Below are 23,697 nucleotides of genomic sequence, written 5' to 3' on the forward strand. Positions count from 1 at the left end.
TCTTCTTGAGGATGCAGACTGTAACTTCTCCTGCCTTTTTATTTCCCCCAAACCCTTGCACAGGGTTAGCACGTAGTAGGTACATGGTAAGTGACTGAGGAGGGGGTTGGAGTAAGAGTTTTGGCCTGGTCTCTTCCTTCAGCAGTGGTGCCTTCTGGGAGCCCTGGAGCCAAGGGCCTCAGCTTGGTGTGAGAACACCAGGTTCTACCTTTCTCTGCCTGTCTCCTATTTTCTGTGTCTCTTAATAAAGCAGGTCTCCTCTCCTGGTCCCTCATCTTTACTCCTCCCTGGCTTGGCATGGCTGCCCCTCTGTGGCTAGAAAAGAATCACTCCCCCAGGTCCAAATGATAGCTCTGTGAGTGCTTTGAACTGGGCAAGTCCCTTCCCTTTCAGGTTCTCAGTTCCGTTATTGCTAAAGTGGAGAGGCAGGATATAGTGGGTGGGAAGTAGTTCAGCATTTCTTTTGCTCCCAGTTTCAGACTCTTCCTCTCCTGCGTCCTGCCGCCTGTCCTGCACTGGGTGTTGCCAGTTCCTGGGGTTCTGGTTATGGATGTGGTCCAGAGGGGACGAGCAGTCCCTCTTGCAGAATAAATGCTCTACCAGTCCCAGCCCTGGCTTCTTTCCCCACCCCACCTCCAGGGCTCAACAATGGGCCCCTTCAGCTCTAGGCTTTTGCTGAAGGGGTGGGGGTGGGGCGAGGTCTGAGCCGGCAGGCGGAGAACTAGGCAAGGACCAGCCCTGGAAGAGCTCTGGGAGTGGCTGGCTGCCAGCAGCTGGACTGCCTCCCTCCTCCCTCCCCGGGAGTCACTGCATCACTGGTGCTGTCGTGACGATGCCTGGGCCAGAGGATTGGCAAGAGACGGCCCTCTGCAGAACCCGCATCCCAGCAGTGGCAACAGGACGTGCCTGGGGTGCGTGTGCACAAAACCCAGACAGCTGCTGGAATTTATCCTCTGCCACACATGGGTGGTGTTCTGTTGGTGGGAGGAATGCTCCAGGAACGTGTTAGGGCTCTCAGGGTCCTGTCTCTGGGCGTCAGGGTTGGCAGGCCACTCTTGAACTGCTGGAGCATGAAACAGCACCAGAATACTTTCAAGACCAAGTTGGTACAAGTGGGGAGGTGTTGAGTTTGATGGGGGTCTGTGCAGTGGTGTTCAGTCAGATTCTTTCCTTTCTTCTCTGGAAGTCACACCTCTGCTGCAGTCGAAGACGATGAAGCTTAGTGGGTCCCTGTATCTGCTTCTGTGCCCTGCCTTCCCCCCAGCTTGGTAAGGCTGGGATGCCTGACAAACTGGACTTCCTTCCCATTAACGCTACGGTGTGTGTACTCCGGCTGTCCCTGCAGAATCTAGTGAGAATGCAGCCTTCTCCAGAAGGCGGATTCTGGGCTCTCTCTGCCGGAGGGACTGCCCGTGTCCTCCCAGGTGCTGAACCGGCTTTGCGGGAGCAAAGTAGCTTAGTGGTTCTGGGACAGGAGGGGCTGTAATGAAATTGGCAGCCCCTCTCTCCGCAAAGGTGCTTGCTTTTCTGGATTAGAAATACTGGGAGGGAGCAAAGCCAGGGTGGGTGGAGAGGGGGGAGACAGTGAACCTTATTCCTGGTAGCTGCTGGAAGTAAGGCAGCCTTCCTTTCTCCAGGGTCCATCTTATGGGTTTGAAGTCCCTTTCAGCAAACTCTCTTGGCCAGGTACCTTGTTGGCTTCTGCCTTCAAGTTGACAGATGAAAACAGATGGTGACTTTACAAGGTACAAACCACAGTAGAGGTTTGTGTTTAGAACTCTCAGTAGAATTATGTACCAATACAGATTGTTATAGGAATAGTTACCCATTAAGGATCAGAGCATGATGGATAATTAAACATTTTCAAGGTTCATTTGTCTATTTTTCACATGTATTATACTGTAGTTGACTCTTGAACTATTTTGGGGTTGGGGCTGCTGACTCCTCACACAGTTGAAAATCTGCACGTGACTTTTGACTCCCCCAAAACTTACCTACTGATAGCCTACTCTTTTTTTTTTTTTTAAAGCATTTTTTTTAAGGGAAGGCAGATATATATATATATATATATATATATATTTTTTTTTTTTTTTTAATTTATTTGTCAGAGAGAGGGAGAGAGAGCGAGCACAGGCAGACAGAGTGGCAGGCAGAGGCAGAGGGAGAAGCAGGTTCCCCGCCAAGCAAGGAGCCCGATGTGGGACTCGATCCCAGGACGCTGGGATCATGACCTGAGCCGAAGGCAGCTGCTTAACCAACTGAGCCACCCAGGCGTCCCTGATAGCCTACTCTTAACTGGAAAAATTAATCAATAACATAAGCAGTTAGCACATATTTTATATGCTGTATGTATTGTATACAGTATTCTTAGAACAAAGTAAGTTGGAGAAAAGTAAATGTTACTAAAAATCATAAGGAAGAGAAAATACACTTCTAGTACTGTACCATATTTATGGAAAAAAATCCACATATAAGTGGAGCTGCCTTATTCAAACCCATGTTGTTCAAGGGTGAACTATACTATATGTTTATACCATTCCTGTTTTCAAATATCATTTTAACAATAACAGAAAGAATGGCAAAAATAAAACCTTTTGGGGGTAGGAAATGGCAGTTTACAGAGGAGATGACATGGGTCTTGAGGAATGTGTCATCATGTAGACAAAGAGAAGAACCATCACGAAGAGAATAGCTCAGAGACATTAAAATTAAAGGAGGGAGTAGGTCTAGGGAAGGGCAAGTATCTTTCTAAAAAAAATTTTTTTTTTAATTTAAATTCAGTTAACATATAGTGTATTATTAGTTTCAGCGGTAGAATTCAGTGATTCAACTGCCTTTTTTTTTTCTTTTTTTTTTTTTTTTTAATTTATTTGTCAGAGAGAGAGCGAGAGTGCACAAGCAGGGGGAGTGGCAGGCAGAGGGAGAAGTAGGCTCTCCTCTGAGCAAGGAGCCCAGTGCTGGCCTTGATCCCAGGTCTCCGGGATTACGACCTGAGCCGAAGGTAGTTGCTTAATCAGCTGAGCCATCCAGGTGTCCCGATTTATCAGTCTTATATAGCAACTAGTGCTCATTACATCACATGCCCTCCTTAGTGTCCATCACCCAGTTACCCCATCCCTCCACCCACTTCCCCTCCAGCAACCCTCAGTTTGTTTCCTATGATTAAGAGTCTCTTCCGGTTTGTCTCCCTCTCTGATTTCATCTTGTTTTATTTTTTCCTCTCTTCCCCTATGATCCTCTGCCTTGTTTCTTAAATTCCACATATCAATGAGATCGTATGATAATTGTCTTTCTTGGGTTGACTTACTTCGCCTAGCCTAATACCCTCTAGTTCCATCCATGTTGTTGCCAATGGCAAGAATCCATTTTTCAGTGGCTGAGTAGTATTCCATTGTGTATGTGTACACACACACACACACACACCCCACATCTTTATCCGTTCATCTGTCGATGGACATCCGGGCTCTTTCCACAGTTTGGCTGTTGTGGACATTGCTGTTATAAACATTGGGGTGCACATGTCCCTTCAGATCATTTGTATCTTTGGGGTAAATACCCAGTAGTGCAGTTGCTAGGTTGTAGGGTAGCTCTATTTACAACTTTTTGAGGAACCTCCATACAGCTTTCCAGAGTGGCTGTACCAGTTTGCATTCCCAGCAGCAGTGTAGGAGGGCTCCCCTTCCTCCATATCCTCACCAGCATCTGTCATTTCCTGACTTGTTAATCTTAGCCATTCTGACTGGCGTGAGGTGGTATCTCATTGTGGTTTTGATTTGATTTCCCTGATGCTGAGTGATGTTGAGTAATTTTTCATGTATCTATTGGCCATTTGGATGTCTTTTTTGGAGAAATGTCTGTTCACGTCTTCTGCCCATTTCTTGATTGGATTATTTGTTCTTTGGGTGTTGAGTTTGATAAGTTCTTTATAGATTTTCGATACTAGCCCTTTATTTGATATGTCATTTGCAAATATCTTCCCCCATTCAATTGGTTGTCTTTTGGTTTTGTTGACTGTTTCCTTTGCTGTGCAAAAGCTTTTTATCTTGATAAGTCCCAGTAGTTCATTTTTGCCTTGAGAGACATGTCTACAAGAAGTTGCTGCAGCTGAAATCGGAAGAGGTGGCTGCCTGTGTTCTCCTCAAGGATTTTGATGGATTCCTGTCTCACATTGAGGTCTTTCATCCATTTGGAGTCTATTTTTGTGTGTGGTGTAAGGAATAGTCCAGTTTCATTTTCTACGTGTGGCTGTCCAATTTTCCTAACACCATTTGCTGAAGAGACTGTCTTTTTTTCATTGGACATTCTTTCCTGTTTTGTCAGAGATTAGTTGGCCATGGAGTTGGGTCCATTTCTGAGTTCTCTATTCTGTTCCATTGATCTTTGTGTCTCTTTTTGTGCCAGTACCATACTGGCTTCCCAGAAGGAAGTTATTACAACTTTGTAATAGATCTTAAAGTCTGAAATTGTGATGCCGCCAGCTTTGGTTTTCTTTTTTAACGTTCCTTTGGCTCTTCAGGGTCGTTTCTCGCTCCATACAAATCTTAGGATTATTTGTTGTAGCTCTGTGAAAAAAGTTGATGGTATTTTGATAGGGATTGCACTGAATGTATAGATGCTCTAGATAGCATAGACATTTTAACAAAATTTGTTATTCCAGTCCATGAGCATGGAACGTTTTTCCAGTTCATTGTGTCTTCCTCGATTTCTTTCATGAGTGTTCTGTAGTTTTCTGAGTATAGAGCCTTCACCTAAACCTGGTTAGGTTTATTTCAAGGTATCTTAAGGTTTGGGGCGCCTTTGTAAATGGAATTGACTCCTTAATTTCTCTTTCTTCTGTCTCATTGTTCGTGTATAGAAGTGCAACTCATTTCTGCTCATGGATTTTATATCAGGAAGGGGCAAGTATCTGATTTCGTTGGAAAATGGAGACATTTGAGGAAAATGATAAGGTGTGGAGGTGACAAATAGGCAAGGAGTGGATCCTGAAGCACCTTGTATCTGGCTTATTGAGGAGTTACAGAAGGATAGAAGCAGGGGAGGGACTTCAGATGACAATAACAGCAATAGGCAGCTGTGTGCCAGGTGCTGTACTAAGTGTGCTATTCATTATCTCATTGAATCCACCATCTCATTGAATCTACGAAGGAGGTGCTGGTTATTCCCATTTTACAGATGAGGAAATTGAGTCTTAGAGGTTAAGTCATTTGTCCAAAAGTTGCCCAACTAGAAACTGACAAGAGCCAAGATTTCAGCTCAGGTCTGTCTGATTCTTGATCCCATTGGTATTGATTGGATTTTGTGGCTTGCCTAGTGGGAAAGGTAGGGAGTTACGGTTGGGAGAGGTGGGGGTGAGGTTTCTAGCCTGGGTGGCCAGTGTTGGCTTGTGATATTTTCAGTCAGGATATAGGAACATGTGTTAGCTAGCTTTAAGGGGGGGGGTAACTCATGAGCTCAGTTTGGATATATAGAATTTGTGGTACCTGTGCATCGTCCTGGTGGAACTGTCCTGGAACTGTCTGGAAATGGGGGCCTAGAGCTTCAGGAGGTTAAGAAATGGAGACAGAGCACGTGGTAATTGGAGCCCCAGGAGGAGAGAAAGTGACACCCAGAGAGCAGAGCATCCACTGAGAGAAGGAAGGGCGAGTTCGGAAGTCTTTGGGAAACATCAGTTAAGGAGATGGGTGAAGAGGCTCCAGGGCTGGACTTGGGGCCTGTGGGCTCAGCACCACTAAGCCAATATGCCTCAGCTTTGTCTCTCCTCAGAACCACAGCTTGCCAAGCTCTCCTGGGAGGGGCTGGGCCCTGCGTCCTGGAAATGGAGAGGGTGTGGACAGCCATGGTGTGTTTCTGAATCACCCCCTCTCTCTGTTGGCCCCAGGCCAGCCTCCTCCCCAGACCAGTGTGATGTCAAACCTGGCCTGACCTGAAGGTGTGGGGTTGCCTGCTGCAGTTCCCTCTGGGATGAGGTCCCAAGGGGAGCCAGCCTGGCTTTGGTTCAGAAGCTTGCGGCCTGTGTACAGCAGGTGAGCTGAGGCTGACTGGGCTTGGTGGGGCTGGCATGTGGAGGCAAGATAATCCTCTGGCTGGGAGAGGAACTATAAGCCTCCCTCCTTTTCCCCAGTATGTTGTTTTCCCTCCAGGGCTTAGAGAAGAGGGAGGGTGGGGGTAAGAGAGGGCTGGCTTGGAGTTGAGGTTGGCATATATTCCCAAGAATACGGTAGATTGTTTTGGAAAAAATCTCTTGGCCGGAAATTACATGTCATGTCTGCTCCTCAGTGGATCTGTCACTTCACTGATGCCGCTGGAGAGGCTGGGGGAAGGAAGTGGGCACCAGAGGCAAGCTGGTTCTTAGCCACTCCCAGCTCCCTTTAGAGAGGGGACAGGTGATAGACCAGAGGGGTTTCATGTAGGGTGGATTCCCCAGATCCTAGAGGCGGTTTGGATCCTGTGGATCTCTTACAGCAGGATGGCATTAGGAAGCAGGGGAGTTGGAGAAAGCAGGAAGGAGGAATGATTTGGAGCAGACCCTTCATCCAGCGATGGGCCTGGCATTTTCAGCCTCTTTTCTTCTAACTTTGGGTCAGCACAGCCTCCTGACTTTGGGTTCTTATAGCCTCCCACAAAGCTAGTTTCTGCTATAGCTGTGGTATGGTGCCCAGGAATTTCTGCCTTGAATAGATAGATCACCTGCCTGGCGGGGTCATCCCCCACCCCAGCATGCTTCAGGGTGGAGAACGAGCTTGTGAGGGGAGTGAGCCTTGTGGGAACGCACCTAGTCTCGTCCTCAGTCTTGACGTTGAGTTTGTTGGGGGAGGATGGAGGGGAGCGGTATCTCAGCATCACCCCCTCCTCCGCCCAGCCCCGGAAGGGGAGGGTTCCCTGAGCTCAGCCCTAAATACCTGGCACTAAGGAGTCAGTGGATGCTTCAGATGCCTGTAGAATGAGAGGGTGCGTGGGGTACCGTGGGGCCCTCAGGGTTGGCGGGAGAGGAGGAGCTCAGCAGTGGGACTTCCTCTGCTAGCAATGGCCTCACCCTGTGTGGGCACGTGTTGGAGCGCCTCCTCCCGCCGGGAGTGTGGGCACTCGAGGCACACTGCTGAGGCCAGAGGTCAGCCCCAGCGCAGTGCCTTGCCCTGAGCTCCCAGGCCCACTGGGGGAGGGGGAGAGGGGCAGACAGGGAGATGTCAAGGCTGGGCTGGGAAGAAGCGTGGGGCTGGGCGGGCCTGTGGTCTCCCTCCAGGTGCCGGAGGCGTGGCTTCCACCGCTGGGCAGGTTCTTGGGCGCGGAGGGAGTGGAATGCTGAGTGGAGCAGCAGGGAGCCCAGCAGGTGGGCGCATGCTTGGATCCTGGTAGTGTGGAAGCCGGGCGGGTGGAGGGATAGGCATCAGGCCCGAAGGAGGGGAGGGGTCTCAGGTCAAGTCAGGATGGGGCTCCTCTTCTGTGAGCTTCTATTATGTGAGCCCCCTATTCCATAAGGAGGCTCCTTTTTGAATCCCCAGGAGCTAATTGGTGGCGGTGGAGTCCTGGAGTCCTGGGGGTGGCCCAGTTGCTGAGGGGAGCTGTAGTCCTGCGGGTCATCGGAGGTGGGGCCACGCCACGGCACCTGGCTGTTTCCGGGGGTCAGCGGGTGGTGGTGCCGCGGAGAAGCGGCAGCTCCTTGGAATGGAGGCTGGGGACAGGGTTGGGGGAGGGGCAGAGCGCAGCGCAGGCGACCGCGACCATTCGGGTTGGGCTCGGGCTCTGGCCGGCCAGACAGCCGCGGATGAGAGGCTGTGGGCGGGTGCAGGGGGGTTGGGTTGGGGAGATGGACCGGCCTCCCCGGTTGAGGCGCTCTAGCAACCCCTGCCCTTCTGGAGGATGCTGGAGGCCCGGCCCCTCAGGACGCAGGGCAGTGACGCTGCGGCTGCCGGTGCTGCCGGAGGGGCGGGGGCTGCGGGAGGGCTCTGCTCCCCTCCCTGGCCCCAGTGCCCGGAGTGTGGATGCCATGGGGGAGAGATCTGCGTATCAGCGCCTGGCTGGGGGTGAAGAGGGACCGCAGGTAATGGGAGAAGCCTGGGGGTTAGCCAGGTACCCCGGTGGTAGACCCCATCATCCGCCAGTGAGCTGAGGGCCCAGCCCTGCTCTGCAGCAGCCTCCCAGGAGTGAGGGGTATCTGTGCTTCTGAGCCCCCAGAGGGATCCTGGGGGTTGAGGGGCTGGGTAAGGAGGTGTTCGTGTGTGTAGGTGTTGGGTGAGGGGCCAGTGATTGGTGGTAATTACGGATTACGGATGCTGCCACCTGCTTCAGCGTCTCTGGGTTCTCAGGGACCCAATTAAACTGTCTTTTGGGCTTTCTTCCCGCTCTCCATGGGAGCCTCCAGGAGCAATGCCAGGATTTGGGTGTAGTCTCTTATGGGCACTGAGTCCTTGTTCCCTGGACATTCCCACGTACTTTCCGAATATGCGTACGAAGCCCAATGTCCTTGTTTGCTTTAGAAAAGATGATCCTGTGTTCTTGGGGCTGCTTCCCTTCTTGGAGATCATGCACTTTCTCTCTTGGTCGGCAGAGGGCGGTAGCTGATAGGACAAAGGAGGACAGAAAAGGTAGAGGGTGTTTTCCAGGGCTAGGAGAAGGGGTCCAAGAACTGCCCGAGCTCTGACCTCTGACCTCTGACCATGCTTTGCTTTTCCTCACAGCCTTTTCCAGCTGGATTGCTAAGCAAGCTACTGAGGCTTGTTCTTACCCGACATCTAAGGGAAGAGTTAGGTGTGGGGTTCTGATGGATTTGGGGCACATCTTTTGGGGGTAGTTAGGATTTTTAATCTGGCCATTCTGATCCAGCAGCCCCTCTTACAGTAAAGGGAGTAATTTTTCTTAAATTGTTTCCTAAAGTCAGGTTCCCGGAGCTCCTTCAGGGTGGTGCCTGGTGGGAAGTAGGCAGTAGGCTTCTCTGAGCCATGGGTATTGTCTGCCAGGGTTTGGGGAAAAGTCAGTTCCAGAGTGACCTCAGCCTGACTTCATCTTGTCCAGTAGTTCTGACCCCAGTCTCAGACTGGTGATTCACTGGACCAAGGGGAGGCTGTACCTGGCTGGCTCCACAAGCTTTCATGGTGATGACATGGGGCTGGGTAAGAGGGACTGAGTCCTGGGAGTGTCCACCAATACCCACACCCCCTACATACCTATCCCCTCCAAACCCGCCCCCCCCATGGGGTCGGGGCAGGAAATGGCTGACCTTTCAGGTAACCTCCCTGCTAGGAAGCTTGGGTCCTAAGAGAGGTCCTGGAAAGAGAGCCTAAGATGCTAACTCCCCAAAACTCTCAGCCAGCTGCCTGCCCCACCAGCCAGCTGGGGTTCCCAGAGCTGGTAGCCAGCTGGATAGGGACAAGAGAGCAGTGTACAAGAAGTGGGCTCCCTGGGCATGGCTGCTAGGGGGTGGGGAGGGGTTGCTGAGGGAGACTGTGAGGACTTCCTGCAGCTGTCAGGTGTGTCTGGGGGCTGTAGTGAAGGGGGTGTGAGAGCAGCTGGTACTCTTGAGGAGGGGCAGAGGGATCATTTGTCAGCTGTAGGAACATGGGGGGCCTATGGAGGCTTGATGGAGTATCTCCAGTTCCTTTTAGCTGAGGCTGTTGTCTTTGTAGGGGGTTGCTATACAAGAAACATCCTATAGTCTGGAATCCTATTGCTTTGGTGGGGGGAGATCCCAGCAGGGTCTGGGGGCATATTTGTTTGTTTTGAGGGGGCTTTGGATCTAAGCCAGCTGGTCTGGGGGAGGAGGCACCCTGGATGTTGTGGGCAGTGCAAGGCAACCCCAGGGGAGGGGGTGGAGATTCCTCACCCCCATAACCCCCCCTTGCTGTTGGCTGGACTGCCCCACTCTGGCAGGCTGCCGGCCTCCTATTTCCGTCGGGCACCAGGGTAACGGGGCCACATTAGGGTCTGAGCCAGGAGACGCCCAGCCAAGGCTGGGACTTGGAGATGGGGGAGGGTCTCTGAGGGGTCTGCCTACAGGGCCCGAAAATGACTTTCTGGGGCCCAAGCCCCCAACTCAGGCTGTCTTCTAGCCCCCACAGCCCCAGACAAGCCTATATGGGAGCCTGTAGCCCCTCTTTGTACATTGCTGCTTGATTCACATAGCGCCCACCCTAAAATCCCAGGAGTTGTCTGCAACTATGGGGGTTGGGGTGGAAGCCAGAGACAGGGGGCCTTGTGTATGGGGAGGCAGGGGGGGCCAGCGCGGGTGGCTGGGAGGAAGAGTCCCCCCATTCCCGCCACCCTCTTGGCAGTGATTCAGAAAGGTCCTTTTTCAGCCAGTGTCAGAGCTGCTCAGATGGGGAGGGAGGGAAGAGGGAGGAGGGCGGTCAGGCGGGGGAGCCAGGGAGTACGGCTGAGCTGTGACCACTGCACTGAAGAGAAGTCAGAGAAACAGGACAGAGCACCCAGGCTGCAGCCAGCCCCGGAGAAGAGCTGACCTGCTCCTGCCAGACCAGCCAGCTGTGGAAACAGCTGTGCAGCAGAGAAAAGGGGCCCGCCCTGTTCTTCTGCCCCATTTCCCACCCCTGGTGTGGGATTTGGGGAGCTCCTGGGACAGACCTCTGGTCAGCTTCCATTCTGGGCAGAACCTTGAATTCAGGAGCTAAAGCCCCTGCTCCCCCACTTCTTGGGCCAGAGCCCCAGTGACCTGGTCAGGGGGTCCAAGTCCGTGGAGATGCCAGCAGCTCGTCGGTTCCCTGGCCTAGAGCTCTCCTTCCCTCTCCTGGCCAGACTACGGCGACGCCTGTACACAGTGAGTGGGGGCTGGGGGTGTGGGTAGGACTGACTGGGGACTGGGCCAGGCCCCCCCGCAGAGCCAGCAGTTCACTGAAGGGTAGAGTACAGGACTGGGAATGGCTGAGGGCTTGATAGGGGTTTTGGGCTTAGGGCCTCTCCCCTCGGCCCCTGCATCCTGGTTGGTGCGTGTGTTAGAAAAATGTACGTGGGAAGTGTGCGGGCCAGGAGAGTGCTGCGCCCTGCGTCAGACACAGGTGTGGGACTGCGGGTGTGCTGGGGGCTGGGGGCCAGGCACACGCAGAACTGGAGAGTGTGAGCAGGGTCGGGGAGAAGCCGGGCCAGTGCCCTCCCTGTGCTCTGTAGACAAAGAAACTTGCTATGGAAGGGGCACTTAGCCGAGGGGAGGGGGCCCGTCCAGGCTTACCCTGGGCCCAGTGGTAGAGTCAGGACTGAGACCCTGATTGCTTCTCCTCACTGGGATCCCAGTGTTCTTCTAGTTCCCCGCACACCCCTACGCAGAGCAGCCCTGTTCCTGGGGCTGGAGAAGCAGGGAGGGGAGTGTCCAGCTGAGCAGGGAGATCTGTTCGCTGGTGTCTCAGGGAAGAGAAGCAGGCCAGGCTGGGCTTTCTGAGCAGCTTCAGGGGAAGGGCTCTGTGTCTCCCCCAGTCCTGACCACCTAGGGCATGGCTTTGAGCTATTCTGAGGAGCAGCTGCCTCCAGGGGAAGGTGGCAGTGAGGAGCCTGGTGAGACTTGGAGCCTGGGCAAGAAGAGGAGGGGGTCTTTAGACCGCTTGCCCTGCTGGCAGGCACATGCTGGGGCACGCAGCGGGTGCAGTCCCTTTGGTCCAGGGACAGGGTAGTGGTGGTGGAAGTACTGGCCAGGCCGCCGAGAGCTACGGTCAGTGATTTTTCACAGTGTGCCCTTGGGGCCTTCTTCTGGAAAGCGGCAGCTTCCTGCCCTTTCATTATCCACGCTCCCTTGTGCGTAACAGATAGTTTTGTTGAGAAGTGAGTTAATGCAGCAAGATGCTTAGAACCATGCCTGGCGTGTAATAACTGGAGTTCAGGTGTCAGAGTTATTTTTACTGTTACTCTTCTTCAATTAAATTATTAGAAATATGTCCTTTTTACCATGTGTATAGTCCGCCAACATGATGTCACCTGTAGTTTGAAGGAGACATGAAAGTGAGGATGACATTTTAGGTATTCTGATATGTCGGGAAGGAAGAAGTAGTCAGCGCTGAGCCCTCCAGTCAGTGTGGAGGCAGCGCATGCTGGTGCTGACTGAGAGGGGAGTTTTGAAATCAAAGGCAGGTTGCCTTCAGTGACATTTTTCTGACCAGCTAATAACTTACACAGTGAGTTCTGAACAAAACAAAGGCCAGTTTTCCCTCAGCTTACGCGTTAGTTCCATTCGAGGGGGGTTCAGTGTATACTGAAACTGCAAAATAACTTTTGTTCACACATAAGATGGGATTCAGTTCTAAGTTCAGATGATCATAAACCCGTTTTTCACCTGCATGAACTAAGTTGTGTGGGATGTGGGACAGTGAGTGAGATTTCCCGGTACGTTACAGGGTAACTTGTGTTCTTATCTACCAACCACCCACGAAATGCCACTTGTGGCCCCCCAACATGATGACAACCAAGAATGTCCCCTAGGGGACCGTCCAGCTCTTGGGAGAACCATCTGGGTAAAGGGTCACAGCTTGAAGTTTGGAACACCCCTGTGGCCCAGCTGCCTTTGCTGGGGCGGGGAGCGCAGGTTTGAAGTGACCCATGGGACCCATCCCATGGGTCACTCTTTGTACTGCCCTGAACTGCCTGGGGGTCTGAAGTCCTGGCGCTGGGCTGGCAGCGCCATGGGGAGTTGTGGGGGCAAGAGACGCATGGCGGGCCTGAGCTGTCAGTGTCTGCTTTTCTGAGTGCACCTCGCGGTGAGAGCTGGGGGCCAAGGCAACCTCTGACTTGTTGGAGGGCGGTTGAGTGGTCGCTGGCCTTTTCCCTCTTTTGGTTCTTCTTTGGTGGGGAACTGAATGCGGGTCAGCCCTCAGCTCTGTGGTATCTTACTTGGACAAGGATGGGTTTGGGTTCAATCCGTCAGGCTGCTTCATTTCAGGGGGGCCCCTGTGTCCTCTTTCTCCTGGCCTCAGAGAGTGTAGGTCACAGGTTGCTCCCTGGCGGCCCATTGGCTGATTATAGCCTGCACTTGTATTTTGCTTGGCCAGCACAGAATGTCTGTGCGCGTGCGCGCGTGTGTGTCTGTGTTTCAGAGTTGAATTGGTTGACATAATTAAAAAGTTAGGAGAAAGATGTAATATTAAGTGAAAACAAGGAAGAGAATGGTGTGGTTGATGGGCGAATGTTGGTGTAAGGGGAGAAAACAGTCTGGAAGGATACGGAGAAGTCATTTATGGCAACTGGCTTTGGGGGTGAGGTGACTGCGCAGGAGGGCAGGGAATGAGAATTCATGGCTCCTATGTGCCTTTTGAATACTTTACCATGTGCATATATTACCTTTTCAAAAAGAATTTTAGTGGCTAGATTTCACATCTAGATTCAGATTTCCAGTATTCCTTGAAGAAATTGGAAGCTTTAATGACGCTGGACAGTGGTCTGCGGTGACAGCGGTCAGTGGAGCTAAGCAGGGCTGCCTCTTTGAACCGGCATCTAAAAGTCCACCCCAGGGGCACCTGGCTGGTTCAGTCAGTTAAGTGTCTGCCGTCGGCTCGGGTCATGATCTCACAGTCCTGGCATCGAGTTCCACGTCAGGCTCTCTGCTCAAAGCTGCGCCTGCTTCTCCCTCTGCCTGCCGCTCCCCCTGCTTGTATGTCTGCGCTGTCTCTCTCAAATAAATAAATAAAATCTTAAAAAATAAATAAATAAAAGGCCACCCCAGCCTCTGCTCCCTTTTTATCTTTCACTTGTGTGGACCTGTCGGGCACTCAAGTGGTCTCCTGTGGGATGGTTTTTGGATCGGGAGGGGAGGCTCTGCTGATGTCAGGCATTGGGTGGAACTCAGAGCTCATCTAGTCCACAGTGCTTTCTCTGGGGTCCATCAGGTCTGGGGACCCTATGGGTGGATCTCAAGGGACCCTGTATCCCACCAACTATATATACATATAGTTGTATATATACAGCTATATACATATACATATATATATATATATATATACACACACACATACAACCCCACCAATATATATACATATATATGTATATATATTAAGTAGGCTTCACACCGAGAATGGAGTCCAGTGCGGGACTCAAACCCATGACTGTGAGATCAAGACTTGAGCTGAGATCAAGAGTCAGACACTTAACCAACTGAGCCACCCAGGTGCCCCTAGAAAAATTTTATTTTTAAGTAATCTTTACACGCAGTGCAGGGCTCGAACTCACAGCCCTGATCCAGAGTCACATGTTCTACCGACTGAGCCAGCCTGCTGCTTCTCCCCAGTTTTTTTTTTTTTTAAAGATTTTATTTATTTATTTGACACAGAGATCACAAGTAGGCAGAAGGGCAGGCGGGGGCGGGGGGAAGCAGGCTTCCCGCTGAGCAGAGAGCCTGATGCGGGGCTCCATCCCAGGACCCTGAGAATGTGACCTGAGCCAAAGGCAGAGGCTTAACCCACTGAACCAGCCTGCTGCTCCTCCCCAGTTTTGTAACGAAAACTTTGTAAGAATGTGTCTGTTTTTCTGGAGACACGATCAGTAGTTTTCGTGGTTCTCATAGGGTTTGTGCCTCTGAGAACAGAGCGGTGGCTCTCTGGTCACTCAGCCACAGATGCAGTTTGGACTTAAGACCCCGACGCCAGGGCTTGGGCTGTATTCCGGCTGTCGCAGCTCCGTCCTTGTGGCCAGTGGGAAGAGGGCACAGGGCCGCACAGCTGTACAGTTTGGGGGAGCGGGCAGGTGATTTGGGCCCTTTGTTGAAGCAGCTTAGTAGGAGGTGGGTGAGCCGAGGGCCCTCGGGGAGGGGTCCCCCACCCCCTGCCCACACCCCAGGTCCCTGAGCCGTCCCCCCCCCCCCCCCCCCCCCCGCAGAGGCTGGGGAGCAGCAGCATGCAGCCGGAGGAGGGCGCGGGCTGGCTGCTGGAGCTGCTGTCCGAGGTGCAGCTGCAGCAGTACTTCCTGCGGCTCCGTGATGACCTCAACATCACCCGCCTGTCCCACTTCGAGTATGTCAAGAATGAGGACCTGGAGAAGATCGGCATGGGCCGGCCCGGTAGGTGGGGACATTGGCCTTGCCGCTTGCTTCCCCACTGACCGTTCACCTCTCTGCCCTCAGGACGGCCAAGTGCGTGGAAGAGCCCTCCTCCTCCTGGCTTGGGGTGGCAGAGCTGAGGATGCCCGCGGCCTGTCCTGGAGCCCCCACGGTGGGCTGGAGGGCCATCGGTAGATGCCGCGCACCGTGAGCGCAGGAGAGCAGTTGGCAGTGGGAGCGGTGACCTGGAGCTGGAGGACAAGGCAGTCTTAGAGCTCTGCAGACTCAGGATTAAACACACACCCCTTCTGGCTTGTTCAGACGTTTGGGGATGCACTCCTCCAGCTCCTCCTCCACTGTGAATGTGGACTTGAGTCTGCCCTGCTCACCATTCTGAACCCCAGAGGGGCCGGGGTCCAGAGATCCATGTGACTAGGAGAAGATAAGAACCCCTCAGATGGTTAATTTTGGTCCATTTTCTCTTAATCTGTCTCTTTCTCACAAAGATCTGCTGTACAGTGAACTCGTTCTGTCTCTTTCCCATGAACCACGATCTGCCATGTCAGTTGAACTCATTTTTTTCCTATGTATTTATCCTAAAAGTACTGACTGTAACATCTAGAAGCAATGGTATTTATTCCTTGCATTAGAAACTTACTAGTACATTCAGCTTAAAATAGCTGAATAAGTAATAACATGCTAAAGTAGACATTGACACAGGCTAGTTTTGGCTTTGATAGTTGGTATCTGATGCCAGGAACATAATAAAATGGGAGGAAAAACTCAAAATTGGGCAAATTCTACCCATTACCTTATTATTATTATTTTTTTTTTCTTGAAAAAGACCACTGGAAAAAGACAACTGCTATTCAGTTTTGGTGGTTAAATGCCTCCCTCTTGTTCAAGAACCACTGCCTAGATGTGGAATGCCGTCTGGTTAACTGTGGCCCCTGGTTGGTTGGAATGCTCTGTTTCCTGGTGTCACTGTGCTGGGCAGTACCTAGCGGTGGATGCACCCCAGGGGGACCAAGGAAGGATGCAGGTGGGCAGCTTCTCTGGGGGATATGAGTTACCTTAACAACATCTGAAACCCCTTCCTTCCCCGCAGGCCAGCGGCGGCTGTGGGAGGCTGTGAAGAGAAGAAAGGCCATGTGCAAACGCAAGTCTTGGATGAGCAAGGTGCGTGGACGAGGAGTGAGATGGGGTGGGCAGCCGCTCAGGCCTCCTTGTGAGGTCAGTCCTGGGGATCTCCTCCGAGCCCAGGCAGGTGTGATTTGTACCTGGTCCAGACCTCCCTCCTCCAGGGTCTTTCTGGGCAGGGTGCCTACAGAACTCCCCAGCTAAGTGTCTCGTCCCCACTGTTGAGGGCATGTGAGCAGCCCGTGTGCCGCGATGTCTTCCCGCCCCCGCCCGCCGTGCAGTTGCGTTGGGCGTGGAACAGGCACTCGCTGACAAGCGCGCGGTAACCTGAGCCCTTCCTCTGTCTGCCTGTTGGGGCCAGTGTCCAGGGCAGAGTGGTGGGGACTGTCTGGACCCAGGACATCTTTGCCTGGCTTCCCTCCTCCCCCACTTTTCCTAGTCGGCAGGGGGTTTCTCTGGTCATGTGGGCCTGCTGACAGCTTCCTTCCCCACTGCCTGCCCCCCTTCTCCCTTTGTCCTAATTTGGGTCTCTGGAGTGGTGAGTCCCTGGTCTGACTCAGTGGAACTTTTCCCATTGTCTGGAAGACAATGCGAGAGGAAGTGAACCAGCCAGGGCTTTCCCTCCCCGCTTCTGGCTTCAGGGCTGGGGTGGGGGGTGGGCAGGGCAGAACAGCTGGACCAGGATTGGGCAGCAGAGATTTCCTGGCTGTCATCTGGCCAAGGGGCTGTCTCTTGGGACTCTGTGGCCTTTTCTGGGGACACTGTCCTGGTCCCTTGCCCAGGTTTTAGGGAAGGATGAGTTTGTTGGGTGGATAAATGCAAGAGGGAAGAGCTGTGCAGTGCGCCTGGATTCAGGGGTCGTGGACCCACCACCCAGGACATCTTCGGGTTGGTCGGTGAACCTGTCCAGACCTGAGGCCTGTCTTCAGTGAGAGTGCTGGCGGTACTTGTCTGGCTCACCTCATTGGGCAGTGGAGAGGATCCCTTAAAATAAAGGCTGTGAAGGGCCTTGTTAGCTGAACACTGCCTGCAAACATAAGGTAGTTTAGTTACTGGGAGGAAGGACAGAGCAGAGGCTAGAAGAGGCCCTCATATTGGAGACACCTCCTAACCCATACAGGTAAGGCTCTGCCAACCTTTGGGGGCCAAGGGCCCAAATGGACAGGGTCTGCGGCCTGAGGCCAAGGCTTCGGATGCCCCAGTGCAGGGGACCAAGTCAGATCGATGGGGCCAACTCTGCTACTCAAGGCCTCCTTCCTCCTGTCCCCTGACCTTTGGCCCCTTCGCACCACAGCCCAGGCTGCAGAGTCCCCTCCAGTCTTCCTTTCTCAGCTCTCAGCTCTAGGCGCCCCTCCAGGAGCTCAGCTGTCTTCCTAGGCCCTTCCCCAGCAAGGCCTTGCTTCATCTGCACCCCCCCTCCTCCCGCCACACACACACACATTCATGGTCCAGCCTCAGGCTCAAATTATCCTCTCCCCTGGCAGGATGAAGGGCAGTCAGCTCCCCAGGGAGGGTGGAGACAGACAGCGCCAAATGGGCAACCCAGAGAAGGGGCCAGGGCTAAAAATGGAAAGGGAGGTGTTTGTGGAGGGCCCCTCGGGCTCCTGCCCATCTGCTTGGGTTAGGGGCTGGAGTCTGTGCTGGGGAGGGGGACAGGGAGGGACAGGTGGTGCAGAAGATGGGTCTGGAGGGGCTTTGGTCTCTCTCTGACCCCACAGCTGGGTGTGGGGCCACAGCAGTCACAAGCCGCATGCCTGTCAGTCCATTTCTGGCACATACCCCAAGGCCACATTGAGACTGTGGGTTCCTGTTTGAGGGTGTGGTCTAGAGGAGGGAAGGGCCTCCAGCCCGGCTGCCCCCGGGCAGCTTGGCAAAGCCAGGACCTCTCTGGAGGCCTAGTTGACGATGCTGTGGGGCAGGGCTGAGTGACCTGCTCCGGGACCTCAGGCTTCCATCTGGCCCCTGGCTGCCTTCAAACAGGTGTTCAGTGGAAAGCGACTGGAGGCTGAGTTCCCTCCTCATCACTCTCAGAGCACCTTCCGGAAGACCTCACCCACACCAGGGGGCCCAGCAGGGGAGGGGCCCCTGCAGAGCCTCACCTGCCTCATTGGGGAGAAGGACCTGCATCTCTTCGAGAAGCTGGGAGATGGCTCCTTTGGCGTGGTGCGCAGGGGCGAGTGGGATGCCCCCTCAGGGAAGACGGTGAGCTTTCTGGGTCCAATTGGGTGCGGCAGAGGGACAGGCCTCTATGAGACTCTGGCAGAGTGTCCCCAGTGCTGCCTCTTTCCCCTCTACTGGGATGTGAATGGGGCTGGGGACAGGTCGGAAATGGGCTTGCTCTGGACTCCATGCTCACCTTTAACTAGACACGTCTATTTCTTTTTTTAAGTTACAAAAATAATGTACTTATTATAAAACTTCAGAAATTATTTTAAAAATACGAAAAAACAGTTGTTTGTAATCCCACCACTCAGGAAGCAGAGTTAGCATTTCAACTTAGTGAGTTTTTATGAATGCACAGACCTATGTAACCACTGCCCTGATTGTGACAGAGAACAGTCCCAGCACCCCAGAAGGCTCCCTCTTGTCCCTCCACTGAGTGTCCTCGTCCTCCATGGGAAGCACTCTTTTGATTTCTCTCACTATAGGTTCGTTTTTGGCCATATATGTAGCTTTTTGGGAATATATGTGTATGTAAACATATATACACATACATTTAAGACTTCATTCATTAGAGAGAGACAAAGAGCGTGCACAAGTTGGGGGGGTGTTGGGGGAGAGGGAGAGGGAAAAGCAGATGCGGGGCTTGATCCCAGGACCTGGAGATCATGACTTGAGCTGTAGGCAGATGCTTAACCCACTGAGCCACCAGGCGCTCCTTTTGGCATTGTATTTACAGTGTTTTCCTTCCACACCAAAAACATTTTTAGTATTCCATTTATGACAGCATTTTAATACTCTGTCACCACACTGATCATCTCTTTTTGTCGAGTTGCTCTTTCATCTGGGTATTTCCCCAGAAAGGGGAGGCCCTGCCCCAGCCAGGCCACAGGCCCCTGTGACGTCCTCGCCCACCCAGATGAGCAGACCCAAGTTAGGGCTGTTTGGACTGAGTTGGAGGGAGGAGCAGGCTGGCGCAGACCACTGGAGCCGGGCACCCGTCCTGACCCCGCCCCATCCCCACCCCGGCAGGTGAGTGTGGCTGTGAAGTGCCTGAAGCCTGACGTGCTGAGCCAGCCTGAAGCCATGGACGACTTCATCCGGGAGGTTAACGCCATGCACTCGCTGGACCATCGCAACCTCATTCGCCTCTATGGCGTGGTGCTCACGCCACCCATGAAGATGGTGAGTGCTGCTGCTGGTGGCCGGGGGCTCAGGCAGGGTCTCTGGGCCCCCAGATCTGCCTGTCCCCCTGCCTGCACTGGGCTTTGTCCCTCCATCCTGATGAAGGACGCGTGGGTCCCTTACCTGATGGGGCCGGGCCTGGTCCTGTGGCCACTGGAGCCTGTGTCCATCTCTGGGTTTTGTTTGTGCTCACTGGCAGAGAGTTGCACTCATCGGAGGGGCTGGCCTTAGAGTTTCATTTTTAGAATTTCTAATCTGAGCCTCTGCGGTTGCTTCTTTCGGGGCCTTGGGTTCCCCCATTACCTGGAGGGAGAGGCTTGGGGAGCCAGAGAAGACCTAGAGGTCCCCAGAGGACAGGCCAGGGAGGAGCACGGAGCATGGCTCAGGCCTTCAGCAGAGGGACTGGGAGCCCAGCATGGGGCACCGGGGAACAGGCAGGACTCTGCCACACTGACTCCTCCCGCCTGCCCCGTGGCCTCAGGTGACAGAGCTGGCGCCGCTCGGATCGCTGTTGGACCGGCTACGCAAGCACCAGGGCCACTTCCTCCTGGGCACTCTGAGCCGCTATGCTGTGCAGGTGGCCGAGGGCATGGGCTACCTGGAGTCCAAGCGCTTCATTCACCGAGACCTGGCTGCCCGGAACCTGCTGTTGGCTGCCCGTGACCTGGTCAAGATTGGGGACTTTGGGCTGATGCGTGCGCTGCCCCAGAATGACGACCACTATGTCATGCAGGAGCATCGCAAGGTGCCCTTTGCCTGGTGAGGGACAGGAGCTGCCAGCTCATCGGGTCTGGATACTGTCCTGCTCCATCCCGGTCCCTGCACGCCCCGGCCTCGGAGCCCCCAGGGCTTCAATGACCACAGTAGACTTTGTCTTTTCTGGACCTGGGGTGCCTGTCTCGTGTGCAGTCCATCCACTCATCCATCTAGGAATTCTCTGGGCCTGTGTGCTGGGTAGTGTGATGCACAGGGGTGAGGACTGTGGGGGCTCGGAAGGGCTTCCTGGAGGACACCTTAGGAAGCTCCCGAAATGTCTGCGGTTAGCCAGGCAGACTGGTCGGCAAGTATGTTACAGGGAGAGCTAGCCGCAGGCAGGGATGGACTGTGCCGGGCCTGTAGGGCTGACAGGGACTTTAACCTGTGCACGGAGGGTACCTGGCCCTGTGCCGGCCCTTGTGTGAGCTTGTCCTTGCTTAGGCCATCGTGGTCCATTGCTTCCAGACATCCCCGAAGGACTGTGGTCTCCTGGCTTTGGGCTGCAAGGAGTAGGCCTGGTTCTCCTTGCCAGAAGATTCTTCTAACCCGGGATGCATGGTCCCCCTAATTAATAACCTACTTTATATGTGGGGTGACCACACATTCCAGACTTTGCCTATTGTTCTGGAGTCAATAACAGTGCCCGCTTCATACCCAGGCATCCCAGGTGGGGTGGTAAATGATGAAGTCCCCTCATGACAGCCACTGTGAGACGAGCAGGTTATTGTCACTCCCGTTTCACAGATGAGGAACATGAGACTTGGGGATCTTGAGTGACTGTCCCCGTGTCTTGCCCCCTTGGAGTGGCAGGGCCAGCTCTCCAGTCCCAGGAGAGAGTCTCTGGTTCTGTTAGGTCAGCTTGCCCGACACCCTGCACCTTAGCCCCCCAGGGAGTGCCCTTCTGCTGCCTACACTCTGTGGCATTTCTCTGTCTCACCCAAAAGGGAGTCCCAGAGGGAGTATGGGATACTTGGGTGAAGCCAGTGTAACTGTCTCCAGCCATTTCGGTTCTTCCCCAGACCCTATCCAAATTTCCCACCCACACCTTCCTGCTGAAATGACCCAAATCTCAGGATCCTGCCCCAAATCCGGAAATTGTCCTCCTCCCACCACAATTAGAAAACAGCCTGAGATTTTATCCCATCTCCTCCCCCTCACTGACTCCTGGAACCCCTGACCTCCCCCCCCACAACCCCCAACTGCTTCCCTGACCTGCAGACTTCCCCCTCATCCCGCCCAGGCTCCAGGGGAATAAAGACATGAGCATAGATGATTTTCCACAAGTCTGTGCCTCCCCCAGTCAGTAAGTCCTGTCCCTGGTCACTTCACTCATGTCACCAGTACCTACTGGTGAGCCTGGCACACAGGCCCACCACATGTTGAGTGAGTGTTTAATGTCCGGTGGGCTGATGTGGGTGGGCGTGCTCTGAGAGGCTTTCCGTGTGACCCCTGCCTCTGCCAGGTGTGCTCCTGAGAGCCTGAAGACACGCACCTTCTCCCATGCCAGTGATACCTGGATGTTTGGGGTCACACTGTGGGAGATGTTCACCTATGGCCAGGAGCCCTGGATTGGTCTCAACGGCAGTCAGGTGAGGGGCTGGAGATGCTCTCCCTACAGGACGGGTGGGGGTCGATTGGGTTCCCTGTTGGAACTGACTCTTACTCACTAGGGTCCCTGTCCCCCCTGCCCTGTGGCCTCATAGGACCTCCCAGATTGCTGAGCAGAGAGAAGGGCCCCTGATGGTGAGGAGAGGGCCAGACTGGGGCTGGCTTACCTTTTTTCCCTTGCCATGGCCACCTACCCAGAGGCCCCAGCCAGGGGTTGAGGGTCAGAGGCCCGGGGATAGGTTCCTGGAGACCTTTCCTCTGGGGTCCAGGCCTGGCAGCCCACAGCTCCAGGAGTTCCATGGGCTGGAGGGAAGGTGGGAGGCAAGGATCTGGGGGCTCCGCTCATGTTCAGATTGTGCCACCCCACCCCCAGATTCTGCATAAGATTGACAAAGAGGGGGAGCGTCTGCCACGGCCCGAGGACTGCCCCCAGGATATCTACAATGTCATGGTTCAGTGCTGGGCCCATAAGCCAGAAGACAGACCCACCTTTGTGGCCCTGCGGGACTTCCTGCTGGAGGTGAGGGGAGGCCGGCACCATGGGGCTGGGGTATCCGGGCAGGGGTCCGGCCCAGGCTGGGCAGTGACCTGTGTCGGCCCCCAGGCCCAGCCCACAGACATGCGGGCCCTCCAGGACTTTGAGGAACCAGACAAGCTACACATCCAGATGAACGATGTCATCACCGTCATTGAGGGAAGGTAGGGAGAGCGGGGTTGCCCCTGCACTGCCTCAAGGGGTACAGGGTGGGGATGGCAGAGAGCTCTGCTGCCTCCATGGTTCCCATGACAACATAGGGTGCGGGGAGCCTGAGCTGTGCAGTAAGGGGAGGATGGGCCTGGCTTCGCTCTCGAGTGCCTGGGGTTAAGTACCAGACGCTGCCGCTCCAAGGGAATGTCCCTGACCAGCACCACCTCCTTTACCCTTTCCCCACTCGGCTCCAGCCCTGGCTGTGTGGGTCAGCGCCAAGCTGCTGTGACGGTGAGGCGTAGGAAGTGGCTCAGTTGGCCTCGGGGCCACAGCTAGGGACTCTGGAACTCTTGAACATTCCTCTCATCTTCCCCTTCCCTTCCCGCCTCCTCCCAGGACAGGGACTCTTGACTGAGTGCCTGTCAGTACCCCCAAAGCAATCTGCCCTCTTCCTGGCAGCCTCTGTCCTCCCACTGAGCCCCACTGCCCCTTCCCAGGGCTCCGCTCCACTCTGATGGGCTGCCCACATGGGATCCCAGAGCCCTCTGTTCCTGAGCTCTCCCCGAAGCCAGACACCTGGGATGCTTGCCTCTGCCTCCAGGCGGCATCTCCTGAGTCACGTCAACTTCCTGCAGCCCCTGTTGGAGCCCTTCTGCCCAGGAGGCCCTACCCATCACTCACCCCACCCTCTGTTATCTGATCCCCAGGGTGGCTTGAGAAACTGGTTGGGGCAGCGCAGACTTGAGGTGCCTTTGGGGTAGGGGGTGAGTATGGAGGACCAGGAAGAGGAGTGAGGCAGAGGAAATCCCCTGTGCTCCTAGCTTCTGTGACGCATGGCCAGGCTGTGGGGTGGGAGGTTGGGGGCAGGGGTCGCTTCCCATGGAGCCCTTTCCCTGGGCCTCAGGTTTGGGGGGTCTGAGCTCATAGTTAAGTCCTGTCCCCATGGGGGTTGGTAAGGGAGGAGAGCTTCTGGGTTGAGTCAGAGTGATGGAGTGGGCCTTGGAGCCCAGGGTGCTTCTGGGGACACACCCCCCCTGCCCTCACTGTGGCCAGACCAGGGCTCCCCTAGCCTTTGGGCCCGGTATCTGGAAATACAGATGACATATCAGCGAGTTGTAGGGGTGGAGGTTTGGGGAGTTAGTGGTGGTGGACAAAAGCAGAAAGCTTCTAGGAGGTGAGAGGCCCCCAGGTCAGGAAGGTAGAT

General features: G+C 54.2%; 1 protein-coding gene across 10 annotated transcripts in view; it reads left to right on the forward strand.

Moving 5' to 3' along the window:
- TNK2 (tyrosine kinase non receptor 2) overlaps nt 1–23,697 on the forward strand; it is a 46,440-nt gene that overhangs the window by 13,022 nt on the left and 9,721 nt on the right. For 2 of the 10 annotated variants that reach the window (XM_032869389.1, XM_032869396.1), the window contains exons 1-9: nt 7,970–8,038; nt 14,797–14,977; nt 16,065–16,135; nt 18,077–18,298; nt 19,289–19,441; nt 19,923–20,200; nt 21,660–21,786; nt 22,179–22,325; nt 22,410–22,504. In XM_032869389.1, the coding sequence (XP_032725280.1) occupies nt 7,985–8,038; nt 14,797–14,977; nt 16,065–16,135; nt 18,077–18,298; nt 19,289–19,441; nt 19,923–20,200; nt 21,660–21,786; nt 22,179–22,325; nt 22,410–22,504 (1,328 nt within the window). In that variant the 5' untranslated portion in view covers nt 7,970–7,984. Of the gene's footprint in view, nt 1–1,637; nt 1,746–7,935; nt 8,039–10,376; nt 10,766–14,796; nt 14,978–16,064; nt 16,136–18,076; nt 18,299–19,288; nt 19,442–19,922; nt 20,201–21,659; nt 21,787–22,178; nt 22,326–22,409; nt 22,505–23,697 lie in introns of those variants that run through there. The other 8 variants (XM_032869394.1, XM_032869391.1, XM_032869390.1 and 5 more) reach the window with 8 other exon arrangements.

This window comes from Lontra canadensis, unplaced genomic scaffold (genome assembly GCF_010015895.1).
Source record: "Lontra canadensis isolate GAN:19392208 unplaced genomic scaffold, GSC_riverotter_1.0 scaffold38, whole genome shotgun sequence".
NCBI classification, from domain to species: domain Eukaryota; kingdom Metazoa; phylum Chordata; class Mammalia; order Carnivora; family Mustelidae; genus Lontra; species Lontra canadensis.